The sequence below is a fragment of the Rhipicephalus microplus genome, unplaced genomic scaffold, assembly GCF_043290135.1.
Source record: "Rhipicephalus microplus isolate Deutch F79 unplaced genomic scaffold, USDA_Rmic scaffold_47, whole genome shotgun sequence".
NCBI classification, from domain to species: Eukaryota; Metazoa; Arthropoda; class Arachnida; order Ixodida; family Ixodidae; genus Rhipicephalus; species Rhipicephalus microplus.
Window position 1 is genome coordinate 2560845 of NW_027464620.1, and position 20152 is coordinate 2580996.

General features: G+C 44.3%; 1 protein-coding gene across 1 annotated transcript in view; it reads left to right on the plus strand.

The window, feature by feature from the left end:
* Window positions 1-1554: 1554 nt before the first annotated feature.
* Window positions 1555-20152, plus strand: part of LOC119186943 (zwei Ig domain protein zig-8) — a 209735-nt gene continuing 191137 nt past the window's right edge. Inside the window, exon 1 of the mRNA XM_037435291.2 lies at window positions 1555-2148. Coding sequence (XP_037291188.2) covers window positions 1995-2148 — 154 coding nt within the window. The 5' untranslated portion in view covers window positions 1555-1994. The remainder of the gene's footprint in view (window positions 2149-20152) is intronic.

Sequence of the window (20152 nt, forward strand, 5' to 3'; positions counted from 1 at the left end):
CCTCGCCTCGTTGTTCTGCGCATCACAGCCGTTCGCTCTTGACTATCAGCCACTTTTACTAAAATAAAGAAAAAGAGAACTGTGTTGTGGCCAGACTGGTGATAGTGGTCCGTAATTTGATTCAACTGGTATACTCCTTTCATTTGATGCGCTGAACCTCAAATCAGCAATTCAGAAAATGAGACCCACTTTATCAAAGATCGTGTAGGTGAATCCGCCATCAAAATATCCTCTTTACTGCAGAATAGGTTCCTTAAGCTTAGTCTCACATGAAACAACAATGTTTACCGTCCTTTGTGAATAATATATATCGCATCATCGGTAATCCTGAAAAAAATCATCCAGAAGAAAGTGCTTTCAGTGCCTCATGAATCTTTACTACTACGCAAGAGTCTTTCGATGAAGCGCCGGAAGGCGTATCATCATTATTTCCTCAAAGGAGGAATGAACAAGTTATAGATGTAGAAGCTGTCACGCTTTGTGAACGCTTGTTCGTTCAACTTCCATAAAACGTACTTATTCTTAGTGCAACTTTATGGAAACTGCGACAGTGGTAAAACGCTCAAAATGAATCCACATAAGCTTCCTGCGTAGCTTCTTCTCGCTTACAATACGACAGACCCATCAAGGACACACAACCTGTTTTGCTCGGCTGTTGGTCGTCAGATCGAAGCACGAACAATGACAGTCTGTTTTTTTTCTTTTTTTAGAGGCACCGGAAGCATTGCAGGTCCCATGACGAGGCCATGAGGAAACATGTTGGAAGACGGATTCGCACCACTGCTTTTGCTCCACGTTTTCCACTTTGCAGTAGCCGCAAATACGCAGCAGCCACGGCCCACTGAGAATAAAAAGCCCCTGCCCACTGGAAATGCTCGAGAAGTAAAATCAGGAAAATAAAAATCAAATCGAGGCCTCGGCGCAATGGAAAAGAGCGAACATTATTTTATTACATCGACAGTCCCGCAGCAGCCCGTTTCTCGACAAAAGTCTCCTCCACTTGGATGCGGGCCAAGGGGGTGCCTCCGCAGAAAAGGGGAAGGCCGGGCCAACCAAGAGAGCGAGGAAGAGGGTGTGCGGAAGAAAAGCGTGGTTGAGGCACGCGCGTTTCTTGGCGATGCGGATTAAACGCGCCAACGCTGCAATCCCCATCCACGCGCTCTCGCTCTTCCCTCCATTTGGGGCGCGACGGGACGACGCCGCCGTCCGGGACGTCGGCGGAAGGTGAGGGGATCTAGGGAAGGGAGCGCGGACGTGACGTCAGGGCTCTCCTCTTCCGCGCAGGCGCGTTTCGGGAAGCGGCACCTCCCACGTGACTAAGGCCGCAGACACCCCCTCTCCCACCTTGAGGCGCCACAAGCATCGGACGCGTCCTGCGGTGAAGCGAGCGCTCGCTGCTTCCTCGTGGCTGCCGCCGTTGCTGTACTCTCGGTGCCCGCCGCAGCCGCCTCCTCACGACCCTGTCCCACTTTCTGAGTCGTGCGCACCACTGAAGACGGGAAAAGAAAGGAAGAAGACGGGGGCGGCAAAAAGTTTGCCTCTAGGGATCGCGCCTGCCGGCAGGGCGGGAAACAGTGAGGTCGTCGGTTAGAAAGATCGGACGCTGTAGCACGGAAAAAAATCAAAACAAACTTGGACGTCTGGTGGGGTGTGTACAGGAGCGTTGTTCTTGCGTGCCTATCGGATTGAGTGAACTGTGATTTACGTTAACCGTGTTGGTGAGGTGTGAACGATAGTGCAGGAGATGCACGGAGCGTCAGCACGACCATGTCCCTGCATTCCTTAGGATGTGGCGTCGTGACGTGCTTCCTCTGACACACATGTGAACGCCATTCGGACGCTGACACGAACCTACCAGAAGTGTGGTTTGCCCGTCAAATCTGTCCCTTTTCTCTCAGACCCGGAACTCCGACTTTCACAGTGTATCGCGAGAGTGTGACTTAGCGGACAAGGACGCCTCCGATTTCCCCGATGAACTTACTGGCTGGCCCGGCATGAGCCCTCCCAGGAAAAGTTGCGCTCGAGCCGGCCTGCACCGCAGCCCTTTCGGGATGCGTGGATGGTGGTACTCCCTCTGCCTCACCGTGTTGTTCGCTTTCTCCGAGACAGCGGCGGAGTTTCTCCTATCCTCGGAATACACCACTTCAGGTACTCCTGTCGTATGGAGTTTGTGTTCGAACACAGATACCTAACTCCTTTTAAGCATTATCCTTTGCAGGGAATCGCATGCTTCAGCTGCGAAACAATCCTTTGCAAGTATTGATGAATATTTATAAGCTGTTTTCTCTTTCCTTGGTCATACCGACCAGCAATCTATGTTATCGGACCGCAGCTTTAAGCTTGATCACCAGTTTTTTGGCTCTCCTATTCCAAATTAGCGTCCCAGCCATTCATTTGCGTTCTGTCAAATACACGGCCATGGCTTATATTAAATGATGACAAGCTGTGTTTTCACAATAAATAAGATAACATCTTTAAAAATTTAGAATGTTTTTGATTGTTTTCTTACTTTTTGCCTCCACTAAGGTTTATCGCCACTTATAACAGTTGTGTCATGACAAGGAGCTGGTCGATCAATAACACAAAAAAGTCGCTTTTTTATTATGCCATGAAATGTTGTATGGTCGAACGAGAAAATAGTGTTTAATACTTGAAAGTTTTAACAGTATCGAGCTTTAATATGACGAAGACCTGTAGCAAAGGCGTTAGTAGTTTGCCGTTTGCTGTGCGTTACGACAACTGAATTCAACGCATTGTGGGTCAGTGGCTTTATTAAATTTTATGAAGAATACGATTACAACAACAGTCTACAACATTAACATTACATACGTTTTTTTGATCACTCTTGTCATAATTTACGTACTCATCAGCTTTTTATGTCACCAATGCATCTTAACTGTGTGCTTCATTTCATTAAAGCTTATTCACTCATATAGTCGCAGCGTCAAGGAAGTTATATGACAGAGTACTTTTCGTGAAAATGCCTAAGCTTTCTCGTATCTATATATTAAAGGCAATACGTGTACCTTACATAGGCAGCCTAAATTGCAGTAATAACCAAAATACTGTCGATTGGGTTATTTAACACTTTCAGTTTAATACCGAGTGTAACATCTATCGTTATCATCATACATTTACGCTGACTACTATTACAAAACATACATGCTGAAGCACAAAAGGACGATCAAAGAAGAAACTTCTGCATATTCAAACGTGGCTTTAATAATGGCGCACTACCAGCATGTATACTACAATGATAAAGATAGGCATATGCTGGATAATACAAAGAGTAAGCCTACTTGCAAATGGGCATGCAGGTGCGTGGCACCTGTGATTGAAGAACATGCCTGTAGTAGTTGATGCGCAGCAACGCTCGTTATTGCTGTTTTTTATGTGTAATGCATCACGTCTTGTTTAGGATGATCAAAGTGCGCATGGGGGATGCATGGGGGCGGCGACTCCTTTCCATTTAATCGGGCAAACAGGGGGTGGGGGCGCCCATTTTATACTAGATCATTACTCAAGGAACCTTTGGCGTCATTTTTAATGCTTATGAGCATGGGTAATTATGCTTTTGGGGGACAACGAAGACTAAACACTCCTGGAGTTGCTTTTGAAAAACTATATTACTTCCAACCGGCACCCCCGGAAAGCCATGGGCGGATAGCAAGCCGTTATGAGCAGTATGTCATCGCTTAAGTTTAGTTTTTACATCACAACTTTGTGAAATTTTTGTAAAACACAGCTTTCTTCTCCTGTTTTATGGAGCACCAAGCGCACCTTACAGATATGATGCTTCGTTAATTGAAAGACGTGGCGCAAGCTTAAAAGCGAGAAGGACCGATAACAGACAAAAGATACTTTCGAGCTAGTGCTACGTCTTTCAAGTAAGTAATGATGCACTAACTGGCACACCTTAGCATATTGTTAACATGAAGCTTCCTTCGGGGGCAGCGATTTGAGCTGCTGTACTCTCAATCAGATGATCTTTCTAAACGTTTTATTTGTATAATTACGAAGATTTTACATCCTGGGGCATGCTTTCTTCTAGATTATTTAGTAAGCTACTGCGTAGCAGGACAAGGCGCAAAGAAAGAAGGAAGAGACAGATGACCTCAGTTTTGTTAGAAGATGATCTTAACGAACTCACCGTGCTTTCCATGATGGTTGCTCATTTTGATAGAGAAGGTTTTGAAAGAGGAGAAGTAAGCTTTATTAAGGATTGCCAGCCTCATGACGTAATGAACTGGGCCAGAAGTTTTACATGCAGCGTGGACGCTCGTCGCATTCTTGACTGCTGTCATTAGGAAGAGGGCATAAAAAGAAATAGCGGGAGATTTTTGCAAGAGAACCAGCATGCACATCTTGCTGTTGAAAGACGTACTCCTGAAAATTAATTATTCTTGTCGACCCACGCCTAAGTTCTCTTTCTTGTTTAGACATTGAGACCATGAACCAAAACTAAGACGTACGTAAGATTAACTGGGCATGCAATTTATTAGGACTGCTAATGCAATCTTTGTAAACGAGGCATATCGCTGATGAGAAGAGAGAAATACGAACGCCTTTGCTTTTACCCTTGTTTCTTTGGTACGATTTTACAGTTTCACCGATCCACGGCAATTACTTTTGATTTTTTATTTCATGGTACACTGCAGAGGAAGGAATCGCTGAAGTTTTCATGCCGCTTGCGAAAAAATCCTCTAAGGAAAAAAAAATCAGGCTTCTCGCGCAGTCTCTATTCAACAACGTAGCACAGAAACCAGCCAATTGGAAGAAACTTACGGAACTTCATGCGGTCAACATACGCCTTAACATGATTATAATTGTATTGCAGGCTCATAGAATAGGCTTAGTTCGCCACTTCTCGCTTCCTCCTAAATTATCGCGCGTTACAGTATCATCTGATGTTTGAGCGAAATTGATTCGGGGAATATGCAGTCGCAGTAGCATTGTTATTAGTGGTGTGCTATCGAATCACTGTTTTCTGAAACTATGAAGGTAACGGGGCGTTCTATGCCGGGAATTGCGGCTAACATGCTGCAACCACACCAGCCTATCGTATCAGTCCCTAGTATATCGAGTAATGCGCGTGCGAAATTCTCTGCCAGTTACCTTATTGTATTTCAGGCATAGATATATTTGCAGGATGGAGCAAAGTGGTAAAAAGCCTGGCGTTCATTTTTCAACATATTTTCACATCACTGAAGGGTAGCAAACAGCTTAGTCGCATCTTATCCACCTGAACCTTACTTTTTCTCTTCCAAGCGCGAAAAATAATTAGCGTCAGGTTTAACACCTACAATATTACGTGCAATCTTTTAAGTGTTTCATTTGTAAGAGGTGCTCGGTTGGCACACGTTATCCGAAAGTATGGCTCGTAAAATGCACCGAAAATTTTTACAACACTACTCACTTGCGTGCTCCAGTGGAAGTTATAGGACAATCTTCATACTTGTATTACTTCTTTAATGATGTTGTTTCATTTTTGCTTGTCAGCATAAATCGGTGATTCAATTTTTGTTATTTCGGTGAATACATATACGGAGCAGCAGACTGCATCGACTTATATATTTAGAAAAGTGTTCCTTTGACTTAGCAGCTAGCATTATTTCGTTCGAAATTGTAATGTGGTGTATTCATCGGGCGCTGTCTGCTTCGCGAATTAAGATCTCCCCCAGTGAAGTTGCGGGCCACCTTCGCGCATTTAGAAATACTTTCCAATCCGCAGCTACTGTTACCAATGCAGACAACGTCTGCGCATGCGCACATCTTTAGTCAAACGCATAATTACCACTGTCCCAGCGTGGCACCCGCACTCCATCCCACATTCTTTTGAAACATTTCTTCGCTTTAGCATAAGACTACTTGGCGTTTTATCTGAAATCTGGGAGCAATTTTTCCTTCCTCGCCCGTCGTATGGGCGTGTGCACTGCCTGTCTTGGTATAGGACGTTTGCATTCTCCAAATTACCGGTTATTGAGGCAGACGTATAGCAATACACGAGCTTCTGCAGTTTTATTTTTTTCTTCCCACAGCCGAATTTACTTCCCTCTATTTTAGCGCACCGACTTTTTAAACACCTCCGACTTCTATTCTTTTTTATACCTTTCCTCGTTTCATTCTTTCTCCTGTCGTGCGCATAAAAATGTGCTCAGTAAGGGAATTCACTGCCCCCAATTTCCATATCCCATAATCCCAGCTCCACCAACATTTCCTTCCTTTGTTCTTTACTGGCTTTTTCTCGCTCGACGCAAGGTCCGCAATCTCGCACACCGTTTTTTTTTGTTAGTTTTTTCTGCATAACCTGTCGTTTTTTTCTTTGGATAATTCGTTCGCCAAGTTCACTTCTCAGGATGGGCAAATCGCGATTCTTTTTCGACTGAGTCACTTTATCACGTCCAGTCCCCTCCCTCGCTCGCAGCGAACGATGGACCCCTGCACCGCGTATTGGCAGGCTTAAATTTTTGATGCGCCTCGTCGAGGCATTCGCCCGTTGACGAGATTTATAAAGCGCTGATAATAGCCCTCACTTCTCATCTCCCCCCTCCTCCTCCCACCGTGTGGACCCTTCCATAACCACCTTTCAACGCAGCCTTTAGCGCAATCTGACCTCCTCTCTCCTTCCATGCGATGGCTTGTACTTATGAAACGCGTAAAAGAGATGCAGAATGGGTATAAATACGTTCAAACGCACGTTCGAATTCTCCGTCTCGTATTGTTGCTTCACGGAAAGCGATACTGTGCAACCGACCGTGTTTCTTCAAGAGAGCCCGTGAGAAGAAGGCATTACGACACGCTAAGGTCTACGCGGCGCAGAGTGTGCCAGAGGATTCGTAGAAAAATAGCTTCGTTCCCACACGTGCATACCAATACCGTTTTCTCACAGTTCGAAGAAAACTTAACAAAATGGGCCAGTCGGAAAGAACCGACAGCGCTAGAGACAACGGCCTTGGAGCAATCTGCATGCGCATACTGGTTGGAAGACGATGAATGTGTTGGGATAAATGGAAGACGGCCTAAACTGATGGGACTGTAGATTTCTTAAGACGTCGTAGCAGACAGTTCTCGCAGTAAAGAATGAGCATTGCGTGATGCTGTGTGGTGCGCTTGGCAGACGCTTAGACATTTTTTGTTAAAACTGTCGAAATAAAGTTTGTCATAACTAGCGCTTAACGGTCTCTCTGACGAGGAGCTCGCTCTAAATTTACGTCATCTTGATGAGAGATGCATCATTGTATCCATTATAGCAACCATTAGGTTTTGTGAATCATCTTGCAATTTTCAGAGTGCTGAGCCCTACCATACTAAATAAACTATGCATGAACAAACATTTATGACGACCATGGGTTGGTGTAAGCAAGGCACAGAAAACTTAACTCACATAGTTAACCTCAGAAGCACAGTATTGCAGGCATATATCACCCAAAAAAATTTGAAAGTAGATTCGTTTACTTTCGTGTGCTTGAATTCTTCTTTTTAAGTATACGTAAGTATACTCCGAGATATTAGAAGACATTGCACAATGCTGGTTTGGTAATTTGCAAACATATAGAAATCGAGGTGCATTTAAAGTGCAGGACGTTGTCGCGTAATATATGAAAATGAAATATTACAAGTTGCTTTCAAGCATTTAATTTCAAATTTGCAATCATACGTCCTCATAATTTTATTTTAACGAAGTACGTTTCTTTTACAATAATAACACGTTCGAAATAGCCTGAAATGGCTCTTGCATGAAGCGGTGGCATTCTTGGACAGCCGTTAAGAATAAGTAAACTATCACGAAAAAGTAGACAAGGCCAAAATATTCTGAAAAATTTTAAATAGAAAGTATCATTTTCACTTTATGACCATAATCACTATATATATATCCATATGCAGATATGATTCATCGATGCAGCTCTTACGAACGTCTGTACTGTACTGTACCTTGAGTAGGCTGCACGATGGGCCTGTTGTTGAAAATAGTGTCCTTAAGTCTGGGTTAAAGCTTCTGCGAAGAAAGCCATGAGAGCTCTTCTGCATTATTAGGAGACAAGAAAGTTTTTATACACCTTGTTCTCTGCTAAGACAAGTGTCCTTTTTTTATCTCTCTCTCCCTGATCTTCTTACCCACTAATAAAGTAGCAAGTGAGCAAAATGTAGTTAACTTCCCTATGCTTCGTGTTATCTCTAACTAGGTACCTACTTTGGTAATACAGAGCCAGATAACGTACTCACATGGTTTTAGTTGGTAAGAATAGCTTGTGATGATTGAGCAGTATCTTTTAGTCACACAAGAAAACTTTGTGCGAGGTCGACGCTCATCTTGAAAATTGCGACTTGAGAAATAGGTCTGAGTTGTTTCTCTCGTCACTGAGATTTTTTTTTTTTTGCATCCACAGTACTAAGTCACTTTTTGATATAGACACGCTGAATGATAGCCTTTGTGACATGTTCTACAAAAACGAGGATAACTTGCAAGTGACATTATGAAGTATTGCGTCTCATTCAAATACTGTAATAAAGTTACGGTAAATGGGATGAACGTGCTTACCTAATTCTCATGTGCGCAAAAGTGCAAAAACTCAAGCATGAGCAAATAAGCAGCAGACAATTAGTCTTGAACAAAAAAGACCATGTTGATACATATATACCACCAAGGGTTATACCATGTCCTATCGACGCCATTCACGAAGTTTTCCATCTCTGTGTAATCATAAACTAACATAGTCATTCTGGAAGTGTCTATAGATTGTCATGTGTAGACACAGGACAATTTCCATGCCTCCACCTGATTAGCATACAATTGCTACACTCTAGTTCTTTACCCGTAAATTGATGTTTACTAAGAAAGGGCAAGTGTAGGCATGTTGCAGGGCAGTATTGTTCTTATCATGTGCATCATACGGGCACAGGCGGCATGGTTATGTCGGGACGAGCTTCGACAAAATGCACATATGCGTATGCATGGTTGACATGCCCGCACATATAAAATGCGCTCGTCGATATATTGGCCTCACCAAGATCTTGGACTCCTTAACAACTTTGCTTGTAGCTTATAGTTTCTTTCAAGTGTGTTAACAAAAAAAATGGCAGCATATCTACGGAGTGAATGATGGAGAGTGGGGCGAAGCATTCATCCGCTAATTCGTTCTTGCTTTCGTCCATGCGTCCGTCTGTGTGACCGTCCATGCGTGCATTCGCCCGTCCGTGCGTGCGTCTGTTAGTGCGTCCGTCCCTGCGTTCGTCCATGTATCCACCCCTGCTTCTGTCCATGCGTCCATCTGTCCGTGCAGCCATCCGTGCGTCCGTCTATGCATCTGTCTGTGTGTCCGTTCGTCCATCTAGTGAACACCAGAGTACCACCATCTCGCATATTTTCATCATATATTCCGCATATAGAAGCACCGCCGTCCAGCGGACATTCCGAGGATTAAACGAGAGGTGGCACACGCACACTTTCTCACGGCTGGCGTTTCGCGTCTACTTCCCCCCTTTAACCACCTCGAGTTCATGGTATATACTAGTTCACTGTATTCATGGCACTGCGGCCCAGCACTTGCTAAACATTTCTAAAACCAAGGAGGTTACGACCAGCGAGTATAACGTAGCAACATTTTCTTGTGAGATAGTGCTCAATGTACATGCCAATGGCTGCTAATGGGGAATGAGAGACAGGAGAATTCGGCGGTTAGTTGACGCACACGCTACGAATTTTTTATTGTTCAACAACGCACAAGAGAAATCTCCCACCAGCACCACCTTGCAGATCAAAGAGTAAGACATGTTACGTACTACGACGAGAGACGAACGAGTTCCGCTTTAAGGAGCTTCGTCCCTGAAACAATTGATCACCTAGCACAACTGTTAATGAAAAAAAAAAAAAACGAGCCGCTTAAAATGCATATCTTGAATCCTGATTTTCAGTGGCCTCTAGACCTAAGAGAATGCGTTCCTTTCGTACCGTCCCTTTGAAAGCAGAATCATTGTTAGCTTTCTCCTCTAAAGCTCTCAAGTCTTCTAGTCTAATTTGTTAGTTACGGCCTCTTTCTACCACTGCAAATAGCATGAGGATATCATTTGTCGCAATTTTTAATGCACCTTCCCAGTCTATATGAACTTGCGTGGCCTGCTCTCATTTTAGGTATACTCTAGCATGAACAAAATTTCACAAGCTAACTTAAATTACTCCGTAGAGTGTACGTTAGGGTGGCTCTGCAGTGTACTTGCAAAATAGGTGATGGTAATCAATGTCAGCTTTTCAGGATCAATTATTGAGATGGAGGAAAGTACAGAACGTCAAATTGCTGTCAAGTTAATTATACAAGTATTGTCCATTGATTCAGACAAAGAAGCTAAGTTTCACAGTTAAACTATGGCTCGGCGGAAGAATTCCAGATATTGAAGTGCGTTGCCTAATTAAAACGAAAAGGACAAAAGAGAATGATAACTTAAGCATTACACGCAAGCAGGAAGGTAATTTCCTTCTTAATGTGTTCCGATAGCGCAGCCATCTATAATTAATCACATCTTCGTCAGTGTCGAAAAATAAGCGAAGGTAATTGGACTGGCAGTGGTCCTTCGTATCTCGAGTTTCCTTTTTCCTTCATCTTGGTTCATTGCTGAAGAAGTCTTGGATCGTGAACTCTTTTCTTCTGTTTTCACGTTCGCGGAAAACAAATAGAATCCTTGGGATGGCCCCAATTGGCGTGCAGGAAGAAGAATGGGAAGCTGTCGACTAGGCGCCTATCGATGTATGGACTTCTCGTCGAAGCGCTAAGAAGAAGCGATTTCTCCGAGCCGCGCACCTTTAGTGATAGCCTTTATCTGCTCATGAAGCTGGAAGGAGGAATACAAAAAATACCCACGCACTTTCTACTCCCGACAGCTTTGACTAGACTGCCGCAAGTGCGGACGTGGAGACTAATAAATGCATCAACAAATGCAAGAAATACCGAGAAATTCAAACGCACTAATTTTTCTTACCATCCCATTTTCTTTGTAATTCAGCATCAAACAAAACTTTTTGACCACTGGACCCATTACGTGTGTTTAGCATTTGCGAGAGATCTTGATCGGACAGTGTAAAATGTAATGCTTGCGTTAACTCAAAATAAACACTGCGTATTATTTTTCTATTACCCTATAGTATAATGTCTGCAACGTCACTGAAATATAACTGAAACTTTCAAACAGTCTTATTCTGGAGAACTTTTTATTCTTTACATTCGTTCTCTGACTGCCTCTAATCATTTCATCAGAACCATTCACAAAAACTTTACCATATCTCGTAGCAAAATGTGCAAAGCTGGTGACCGTATACTTATAAAAACGATTGTCGTTAGCATATGACTTATTTCGCTCATATTTATTCTACGGTGTTTTTTACACTTGATTTTACATTCCTATTAGGTGATTCCGATTTTCTAAGAGTTCGCCGAAATAGAGGCACTATGCTTTCGTTTAAATGACCGGAAATGTCTGCTTTTTAAGACGACAGGTATAAAGAAACGTCCGTTTTGCATTGAATATATTCTGGGAAGCCTAGAATGTTAAAGCAGGATTAGCATTTAAAATAAGACTCGTGACTTGCTGCTTGTCGATGTGCGCTGTGCTTCTGTGAAACTTATAAGCATGTCAAAGTCTGTTATTTTGTAAAAGGTGTAGTCGACGAGCAAATAATGATTGCTTTTAACGGCTAAGTGGTACTGTGAATATTAACTAGACTTTCGAGAGTCTCTGGTTGATCACGCACGTTCTATATTTGATGATGCTAAAGGTGGAAGCATCATACCAAATTTTCAGACACATTTAGAAGTGTGGCAGCTTGGACTAGTTGGTATGGCATGACGATAGTTATAGCGCGAGAACAAAACGATGACACAGCGACAAGAGTCTTTCATGTCCTTCTTGTCTCTGTGTCGTCGTTTTGTTCTCGCGCTATAACTATCGTCATTTCAGACACAGCTGCACTGACTCCATCTGGTGTCATCACATCTCACACTCGTGAACCCTGATGAGCAGTATATATTGGTAATTAACAATGCAACGCATTTTCATGCAACCACGCAAAGCGGTGCTACCAGAATCCATGGAGTATAACTAACTGGAGCTGGCCGAATTTCAAGAATATGCTTCAACAAGGTGCGTCCGCCTTTCAAGAGTGGAGTCACATTATCTGCAGGCGTATCGCTAACCCGTAGATTCCTTTCAGACATTGTTGAGCGTGTGAAGCTATGCATATGCATATAGCAAGTTTCCCACACCTTTGATGTCGCACGACAGGTATGGAATATAAAGGAAAGCACCGACATAAATGATCACTCTACTCAGCCTCCAGTAAAGTGATGCATTGATATTAACAATAGTTTGTTTCTTGTACTTCACTGTAATGAACATCGTATAACACAAAATGGTACATAAAGTCTCAAAACTGTGTTCAATTGTTTTCATAACAATTGCGCAGGGCCACAATGTCATGCAGCCCATGCTGGGAAAAATTTCGTAGCACGCATTTTTCTCTTTACGACATCTTCTTTTCTAAGTTGACGAACATACATAACCTAACAAGATATCAAACTTATAAGCAAATTGGTTACCACCCGCGTGAAACGAGACACATAGCTTTCTACCGCGCACACCTCATGTGTACATTTTACGACATCGAGTGAAAAAGCAAAATTACTTTCATGTTAATATAACAGTACACTTTGTACCGTTCAATATTCATTCTTACGTCTTTGTTCTTGTCCACAAAACGAAGCACAGCAGTGGTTCGAATGTGGTCACGAACCAACAATGGGCATGTCGCAACATTAGGCACTCCATATTCCTGCCACAATTCCCAATGGTAGAGAAATGCCCCACGAGGGATGCCTAAGTTGAGCTGAGACGTGGGTCAATATATCGAGTTCTTCACTGAAAGGCGTTTCTTACAAAGCACATCAAACTGCTGGCGACCAGAATAAAACACAAGCGCGTCTCTCTCGAAGGAGGGAACGGGTGGGGCCCGTCTGCTGTTTACATTCCTCAGGAAAAATAAAGCCGACAAAGCATAGCCCGATCTCTCAGTCGGTATACTGCAGATGTTGGCTCAATCGATCCCAGCCGACCACCTTTGGCTGAGAAACTCTTCCGCAGGGTCAAAGAGTTTTCGGTTCGCCTCGGCTTGTTTAGGCGAAAACAGTATAACTGCCCCCATTTTACCACATCTGTGAGTTTTCTTGAAAAGAAACGACAGGAGCCAACGCGTATAATAGGCAAGTGCGACGTACCAGTCAAGACAAGTGCAACTCTTCACAGATGAAGAAAGCAAGAACTGTATTCGCTATGTCTTTTTTTTGCAGTGTAAGTAATTTGCCTTTATTCGGTGGCTTTAAAGCTTATGTTGTGCACAATACTGGAGCAGTTTTACGTATGCTTTAACTTACAATGTTGACTCTTTGCTGATTGCATGTCGTCGAAGGACAAAACGCACAATGCAGAACCTAACCTGGCACATAGGTCTAAACTAGACACTCAAGGCAAAATATAGGAGGAAGTATTAACCTATTGGAGTAACAACTCGATCGTTGACCTGAACCAAATTAGTGAGGAAGGGGATCATGATAGATGTGACGAAAATATTCATACTTGCCCTTTCACAGGCTGCGCTGTCAGATAGTCGAGCTAGCTCAAAAGGTGATAAATATAGGTGTCTTTAAATTGACCTAAATAACAACATTTTACGTGGTATGAACATTATTGACGGTCTTTTCCACTATATATACGAAGCATGCAACCAGAAGACGCTTCTACGTATATAGATTTTTTACCTTCCATGATCTAACTCGTCATCTTACCACGTTTGCATACTTCCTCATTACAACATATACTTGAAACGAGCCAGCTTTTTTTTTTTAATAAGTCACATGCGGCTGTTTCGAACAAGTATTTCAGGGGGTATTCAAGCAAGTTGAGCGAGTCACAGAAGCCTCCGTTGCCGTTTCTTTAGACGGAGAGAAGCCTAAAAAAGAGAGAAAGTTTTAAATCGCTACTGCAAAGCGTAACGAGTCATACGAGGACATTCGCTGAATTCCAACGCAGCATACAGCTTTGCTCATAACTTACTTGCGCGCTGTGCACATGAGAGAAAATGGAAAGAAAAAAACAACAAAAAGCTGCGTTTGTGTTACAGTGCTCCGGCCTATGAACTGTAGCGAAGCAGGCAGATGTCTTCGACTCGTCGTCTCTACTTACATAACGTTTGCGGCAACCGAATACATCAGGTCGTCGAACAATGAAAAAATACAAAAAAAGAAGAGGCAAAGGGACAAAGTTGTTTCACTGCAGCACTTCAGTGGCAGATGGCGAAGCATCTCAAACGTGCTGACGGAATAGGACGAGAGGCGAGGAGCGCTCGGATGCTGGGCGACAGCGCCGGAGGCGAGCGTCGAAACGGGCACGGTGCAGCCGCGATGGCGAGCACGCGACGCCCGCTCCCTAATAGTGCTCGTTTTTTGAAGGGGTTGGGCAGGATGCGGCGCTAGGAGGGAGACGGCGAGGCTTCTGTCATTAGGCACGACGACACGAGAACAGGGAAACGCACTTCCTCTGGCCGGAAGACGCTCGTTCATCTCAGGAAGTAACCGGCGAGAGCTCAGATATGAGAGTCATCAGAAAGGCAGCACGAAGGGCGCGATGAGAAAGTACAACCACGTGTTTAGGTATGCATATCCATCAACGAAAACATAACGCGATACCAAAACAAAAAGAGTGGTTCGCAAGTCGAGGCGGGGGTATGGCGCTGGATGAAGAAGGTTCGAAAATCGCAAAACTGTAAACTGGTAAAAGTAAAAGAACCACAGTGAAAAGCTTTTACCCGAGAAGGTGGGATTTCACGCTCAGTGAGCAGCTAAGGAAGTGCGAGCGTGCGAAGATGTTGCACGCGAAAAGCTCCTTGAAAGGTTACAACGGAGCGGCGATCACGATGTTAGGCTTAAAATAGTTCATTTCAAAAGGGGACGCTAAAAACAACCGTGCTTGTGGTTAGCGTCGACTTCGGTAATTAATACTTGTAGTCTATTGCACCCAAGTTTTTGATAAATTTTACTGAATTACTGAAGTGAAAGGATATGAAAATTGCAATGACAATGACAAACTCTTTCAATCATGGGCTTGAACCACAGCACATTTATGTCTATGCGTTGTTTTTTCTGTAGACGACAATGTGATTAAATACTGAAGCATTATTGAGCATGCAAAAGCAACGTTGCGATGTTATATCTGAATGAAGCCCGTGAAACATTTGGGTAAGTGCTCATACTGAAAAAAAAAATGCGCAAGTTTACCAACGTTTTGGCAGGAGGGCCTGCCTTCGCCAGAGTAAATGATCATTTCATACTGCCCCATTCAGTAAGAAACATGAGATGCCAGAAAGGGCATCTGTAAACATATTCTGGGAAAGGTTTTGTTAAACTTGTGCCTGTGCCGTCGATCATGGGTTTATGTGATGAGAGGACCATATTTGCAAGCGCCGTAAGAAAGGGGAGGCGTATTTTGTCTCAGCATGATTGTCGTGGATGTCATTGGTTTGCGACCGCACCCAGCGATCTTTTTTCCCGTTCTTGACATCGCCCCAAGCACTGTGGTCCCTTCGGGTTAGAGACAACCATAAGCGAAGGGCGCAGCCGATGTGTGCAAAAGGAAAGAGTCGTTCATTCCCTAAAGGAAAGCCATTAGAGCTGGTCGATTTGGGACGCATTATTGGAGGACAAGTGCAACAGACGAAATGACAACGCGGAGAAGAAGCTGGCAGAGTGCGAGGCGCATTTCAGCACAATGCTCCTTACGGGCATTGTACAGCACGCACACCACGATAGGCCCGAATGGCAAGTTTCGGAAATTGGTGCTCACTAGACTCCCTCTTCTAACTCTTCTCTTTCTTTCCCTTACGGCAACGCGCTCACCATATGAACTTGTGCGCCTCCGTATACGTCCTCGGCAACGCCGACGAGGATGGCAGTCCTTCGGTCGTGGCCTCCTCTTCCCGACGCATCCTGCGACAAAGACCACTCGGTTGCTTGGCCGCCCGTCTGGGGAACGCACTCTTTCAAACGACCGGAAGTCCTCCAAGTACAGCGCCTGGCGCCGTCTGGAAATGAAGCAGTTCGATTGTTTCGCGCTCTTGCTTTCTTCCTCTCCCTGAAACTTCGGTGTCATTCGGATCAGTGTCCCCTACCACGCCCACTTTCGACTGTCCGCCAGATGAAGATGGAACGAATTGTAAGCCTGCGGCTATGACTCGAGCAAAGTGGTTTGTGTTTATACGAGGGCCGCACTTTCGGCTTCTTTCGTTTCTCGACAGAGGGTTATCGAAGAGTGATTTTTCGGCTGGAGAAGCTGCGAAGCGAGAAGAAATTACGTCGAGTTGTTCTCTTGTTTGCTGCGACAATTTCTGCAAAATACATCAAAAACATCTTATTATTCTGTCTTTGCAGGCTAGGGTCGTCTTGCCTGACCAGGAAGCAGTGAAATTTTTTAGTTCACTTTGTTGCCGACAGGCCAAGTTACGATATGTGAGATGCTGCTTTGGGTCCCTGTGGAGCTATTACAATAATAGCTTTGGGAAGCACCATGCACGCACGTGCAGGTACTGCACAAGCAAACACATTACATATTATATATATATATATATATATATATATAAAGAGATAAAAATGGCAAGAAACATGCAGACATCTCACCTAGAATAACAAAACCTGCCCGCACTAAAGTACAGGCATTGTTTTTCTTTTCCGGCTTCGATGAATGTACTAACCTTCAAGTGCGTGCCTGCATGTGTTTTTTGTTGTTTTTTTGCCTGGCATATGAAAATGAAGGATGCAGCAACCAATTGATTGATTGATATGTGGGGTTTAACGTCACAAAACCACCATATGATTATGAGAGACGCCGTAGTGCGGGGCTCCGGAAATTTCGACCACCTGGGGCTCTTTAACGTGCCCCCAAATTTGAGCACACGGGCCTACAACATTTCCGCCTCCATTGGAAATGCAGCCGCCGCAGCCGGGATTCGATCTCGCGACCTGCGGGTCAGCAGCCGAGTACCTTAGCCACTAGACCATCGCCGCGGGGCGATGCAGCAACCAAACAGCACAACTACCACCTTAAGCTTAAACTGCTGAAGCAATCAGAGCACCCGTGTGTTGGATTTCACGGTTCACGCAGCAAACGCGATATCTCGTGCCACCACCGGAATCGGCTCGTTTGCTGCGGGTACAGTCTGGTGCTCCAGTGATACAGACCAGTCCGGCGTCTCTCTGTGGCGCCGAGGGAGTGATCTCAGCCCTATGGGACGCAGCAATCAAACGTAACAGTACGTAGCAAGGGCTCGCGGGTTGATACCGCAACACAACCGTTGACGGCGCCGTTTCGGCGACAGGGACGACGCGCGCGGAGGAAGAGGAGAGAGAGCTCCGGACAATTTTCTGGTGCGCGAAGGCGATAACGGGAGAGGAACACGCAAGCAACCCTTATTTCCCAGCCCGCGCGCCTTTCCCAGACAACGTAGCGGTGCGCGCGAGCAATCACTGCTTCCTTTTTGCCTCGTCGAGCCTCTTCCCCTCCACTTTCATTGTTGCTTCGGGGCTCGTTCGTCGTTGCTGACCGCCACGCTTTCCGGCTTATCTCAGCTTTCGCCCCGCTTGTCGCGGTTCCCCTTTTCTCAGAGCCGTCTCCCTATCGTTACCTTCTCCCTCTCCTCTCCATCTCCATCCCATCCTTTCGCTATTTGTCCTCCCCGCCAACCCCCTCCATCTCCCTTTTCGCCCACCTTATTTTCCGGGGTCCCGGACGCCACCCTCGCAGAGAGGCCTTCTTTTACATCGCCTTTACCCCGATTCCCCCGGAGGAATCCTCGCGGTACGCTGCTTCCCCTCCCCCCCCCCCTTTTCTTTACGCCTCGGATTCTGTCGGCATCCCTTGCCTGCAGTTTTTCTCGTTTATTTATCCACCCCCTTCCAATTTCAGGCAGTCTCGTCCTTGGTTTGGCGCTCGCGACCAACGCGTTTTGTCATCTCGGAGAAGCTCTCATTCACCAAGAAGGGCATAGTAGCAACAATATCAGGAGAAAAAAAGACACCTATAGGACGTAATGGAAGTCATCGGGCGTTAAAAAATTGCTATTTCTGTAGCGTGGCGGAGCTCCTCGAATAACTAGCTGGACCGCCTCCCGTGACGCGTGAAATCGCTAACGTATACACGAGAAAGTTTGCACAACTAAAGGCGCGAAGATAATTTTTCCGCGAAGGTAATTTTCAACTTCAGCGGAGCCTCTGTTCTCGCCCTGAGAATAAGAAAAGAAAATGAATGCCCGCATATAGAAATCCTCGTTTCTGGAATTTTTTTCCATGGCAGACATTAATAATACAGTTTCAAAACGCACGACATCTCTTGTGTTTGGCAGCTGCATGCCCATACCAGGCTTGTAAAATCGCGAATTATTTCTATAGCAAATAAACAGCCTTACCAGCCGTCCTTTGTTTTGCCTTTTTCGTTCACTTTATAAGCAGTGTAAACATATTGAAACTGATATTTCAGAAAATTGTAATCAGGCGTGTTCCGTATAGGCATAAACAAGAAGAAAAGAGAGCAAGAATAATTTGAAGAAACAGATGGCCTCGTTAGCATGATTCATGATAACGATCGCGTGCAAGTATTCGCGTTGAACATGTTATTCAGGTATGCGAATACGTGCATGCCGTGAAATTCTAGCAAAATAAGAAGCATTGCTTATTCAGTCCAAGGCACACAAGTTCTAAATACCTATATATAAAACCACTATAAAGAATTCCATGTGGTCAAGAATAAATCGGTTTCAACTAGTACGTCCTGGCTTATATGTATAGCGTCGTTGCGGTGCGCTGAATCGGGAAATTCTGCGCTACGCTCGCAAATTACTTGTTCTGTTGCGTTTGTCATAGCGCAAAGAGCACATGCATAAAAGCATTGATAAAAGTATGTATAAAAGCTTAAGACTGAAATGGTGACGTTCCTCGACCCCTTTGGGCGAAAATTCTATAGATTTACTCACACATGCCTCTGGTGACAGATCTTATTTTAGGTAAAGAAATTCTGTATACAGATGTCACGTACCTTGGGAATCTATGTTATGCAAGACATGCGGAGGAAAGGCAGCTGTGTTGTAATTTTTTATTCAGCGAAACGTTATGAAATGGCGCTAGAGATATGTAAATACGTTGTACGTACAGACCTATGTTGAATAGTTGCATACGTTTCATTTAAACAGTTGTTTACAGTTGCGTAACAATGCCAACTGCAACGTGGGTATCACGCTGACATGTAGCGCTTGCAATTGCGAGGATGGTTACCTTTGATAACGCAACATAAATCAACATCCGGGGACGGCACGTAACTACAAGTGACGTTAACCCGACGTGACGGCTGTGTCATACATTCTTAAAAAAAGGTAGCGCTACTCGCTAACTTTGAGGTATAAAGTAATCTGAAGTAGTAAATGTCTGCAGTCTACTGCCTGGAGTTACCACTTATTGGTGAATGTTGTGACAGCACTCCCTCAAAAGTTAGTAAGTAGCACCACCTTTTTTTAAGCGTAGGAGTACATACCTAACGTCTATAAAGTTATATAACCAGCACTTCATCCACAGTAGGAGTTTCACAAATATTACGGTCTTTTCATAAGAAGTTTTGGGACCTAGCTTGGCTCTGTGCAAGAATAATTGATATTCACGCAGTATTCTGGAGGTAAACTCCTGCTGGAACCCTGACATTTATTCTATGAATTCGCCGGGTCCACGCTGCTGATGTCAGTTTTTATTAACGCTCTCACATTTGAGTTACTAATGTCTGTACCCGCCATTCTGGGGCTGTTCTTAACTGTCAACCACCTGTGACACATGCCAGCAAACTGCGGCCCATAATATGTACATGGGCATGCGCCACAAGTGTATGCAAGAAACAGTTTGACGACGTACACCACAGGATTTGCACGTTGTTAATGTTGTGACCAAACTGTCAAGTATTTCTCCAACTCTCTCTTACTCCTCTACTAATTTAGGTCTGACCAAATTAAAGAGGCCATCACGAGAGCACACGTGGGGGCTAGATAGATAGATAGATAGATAGATAGATAGATAGATAGATAGAT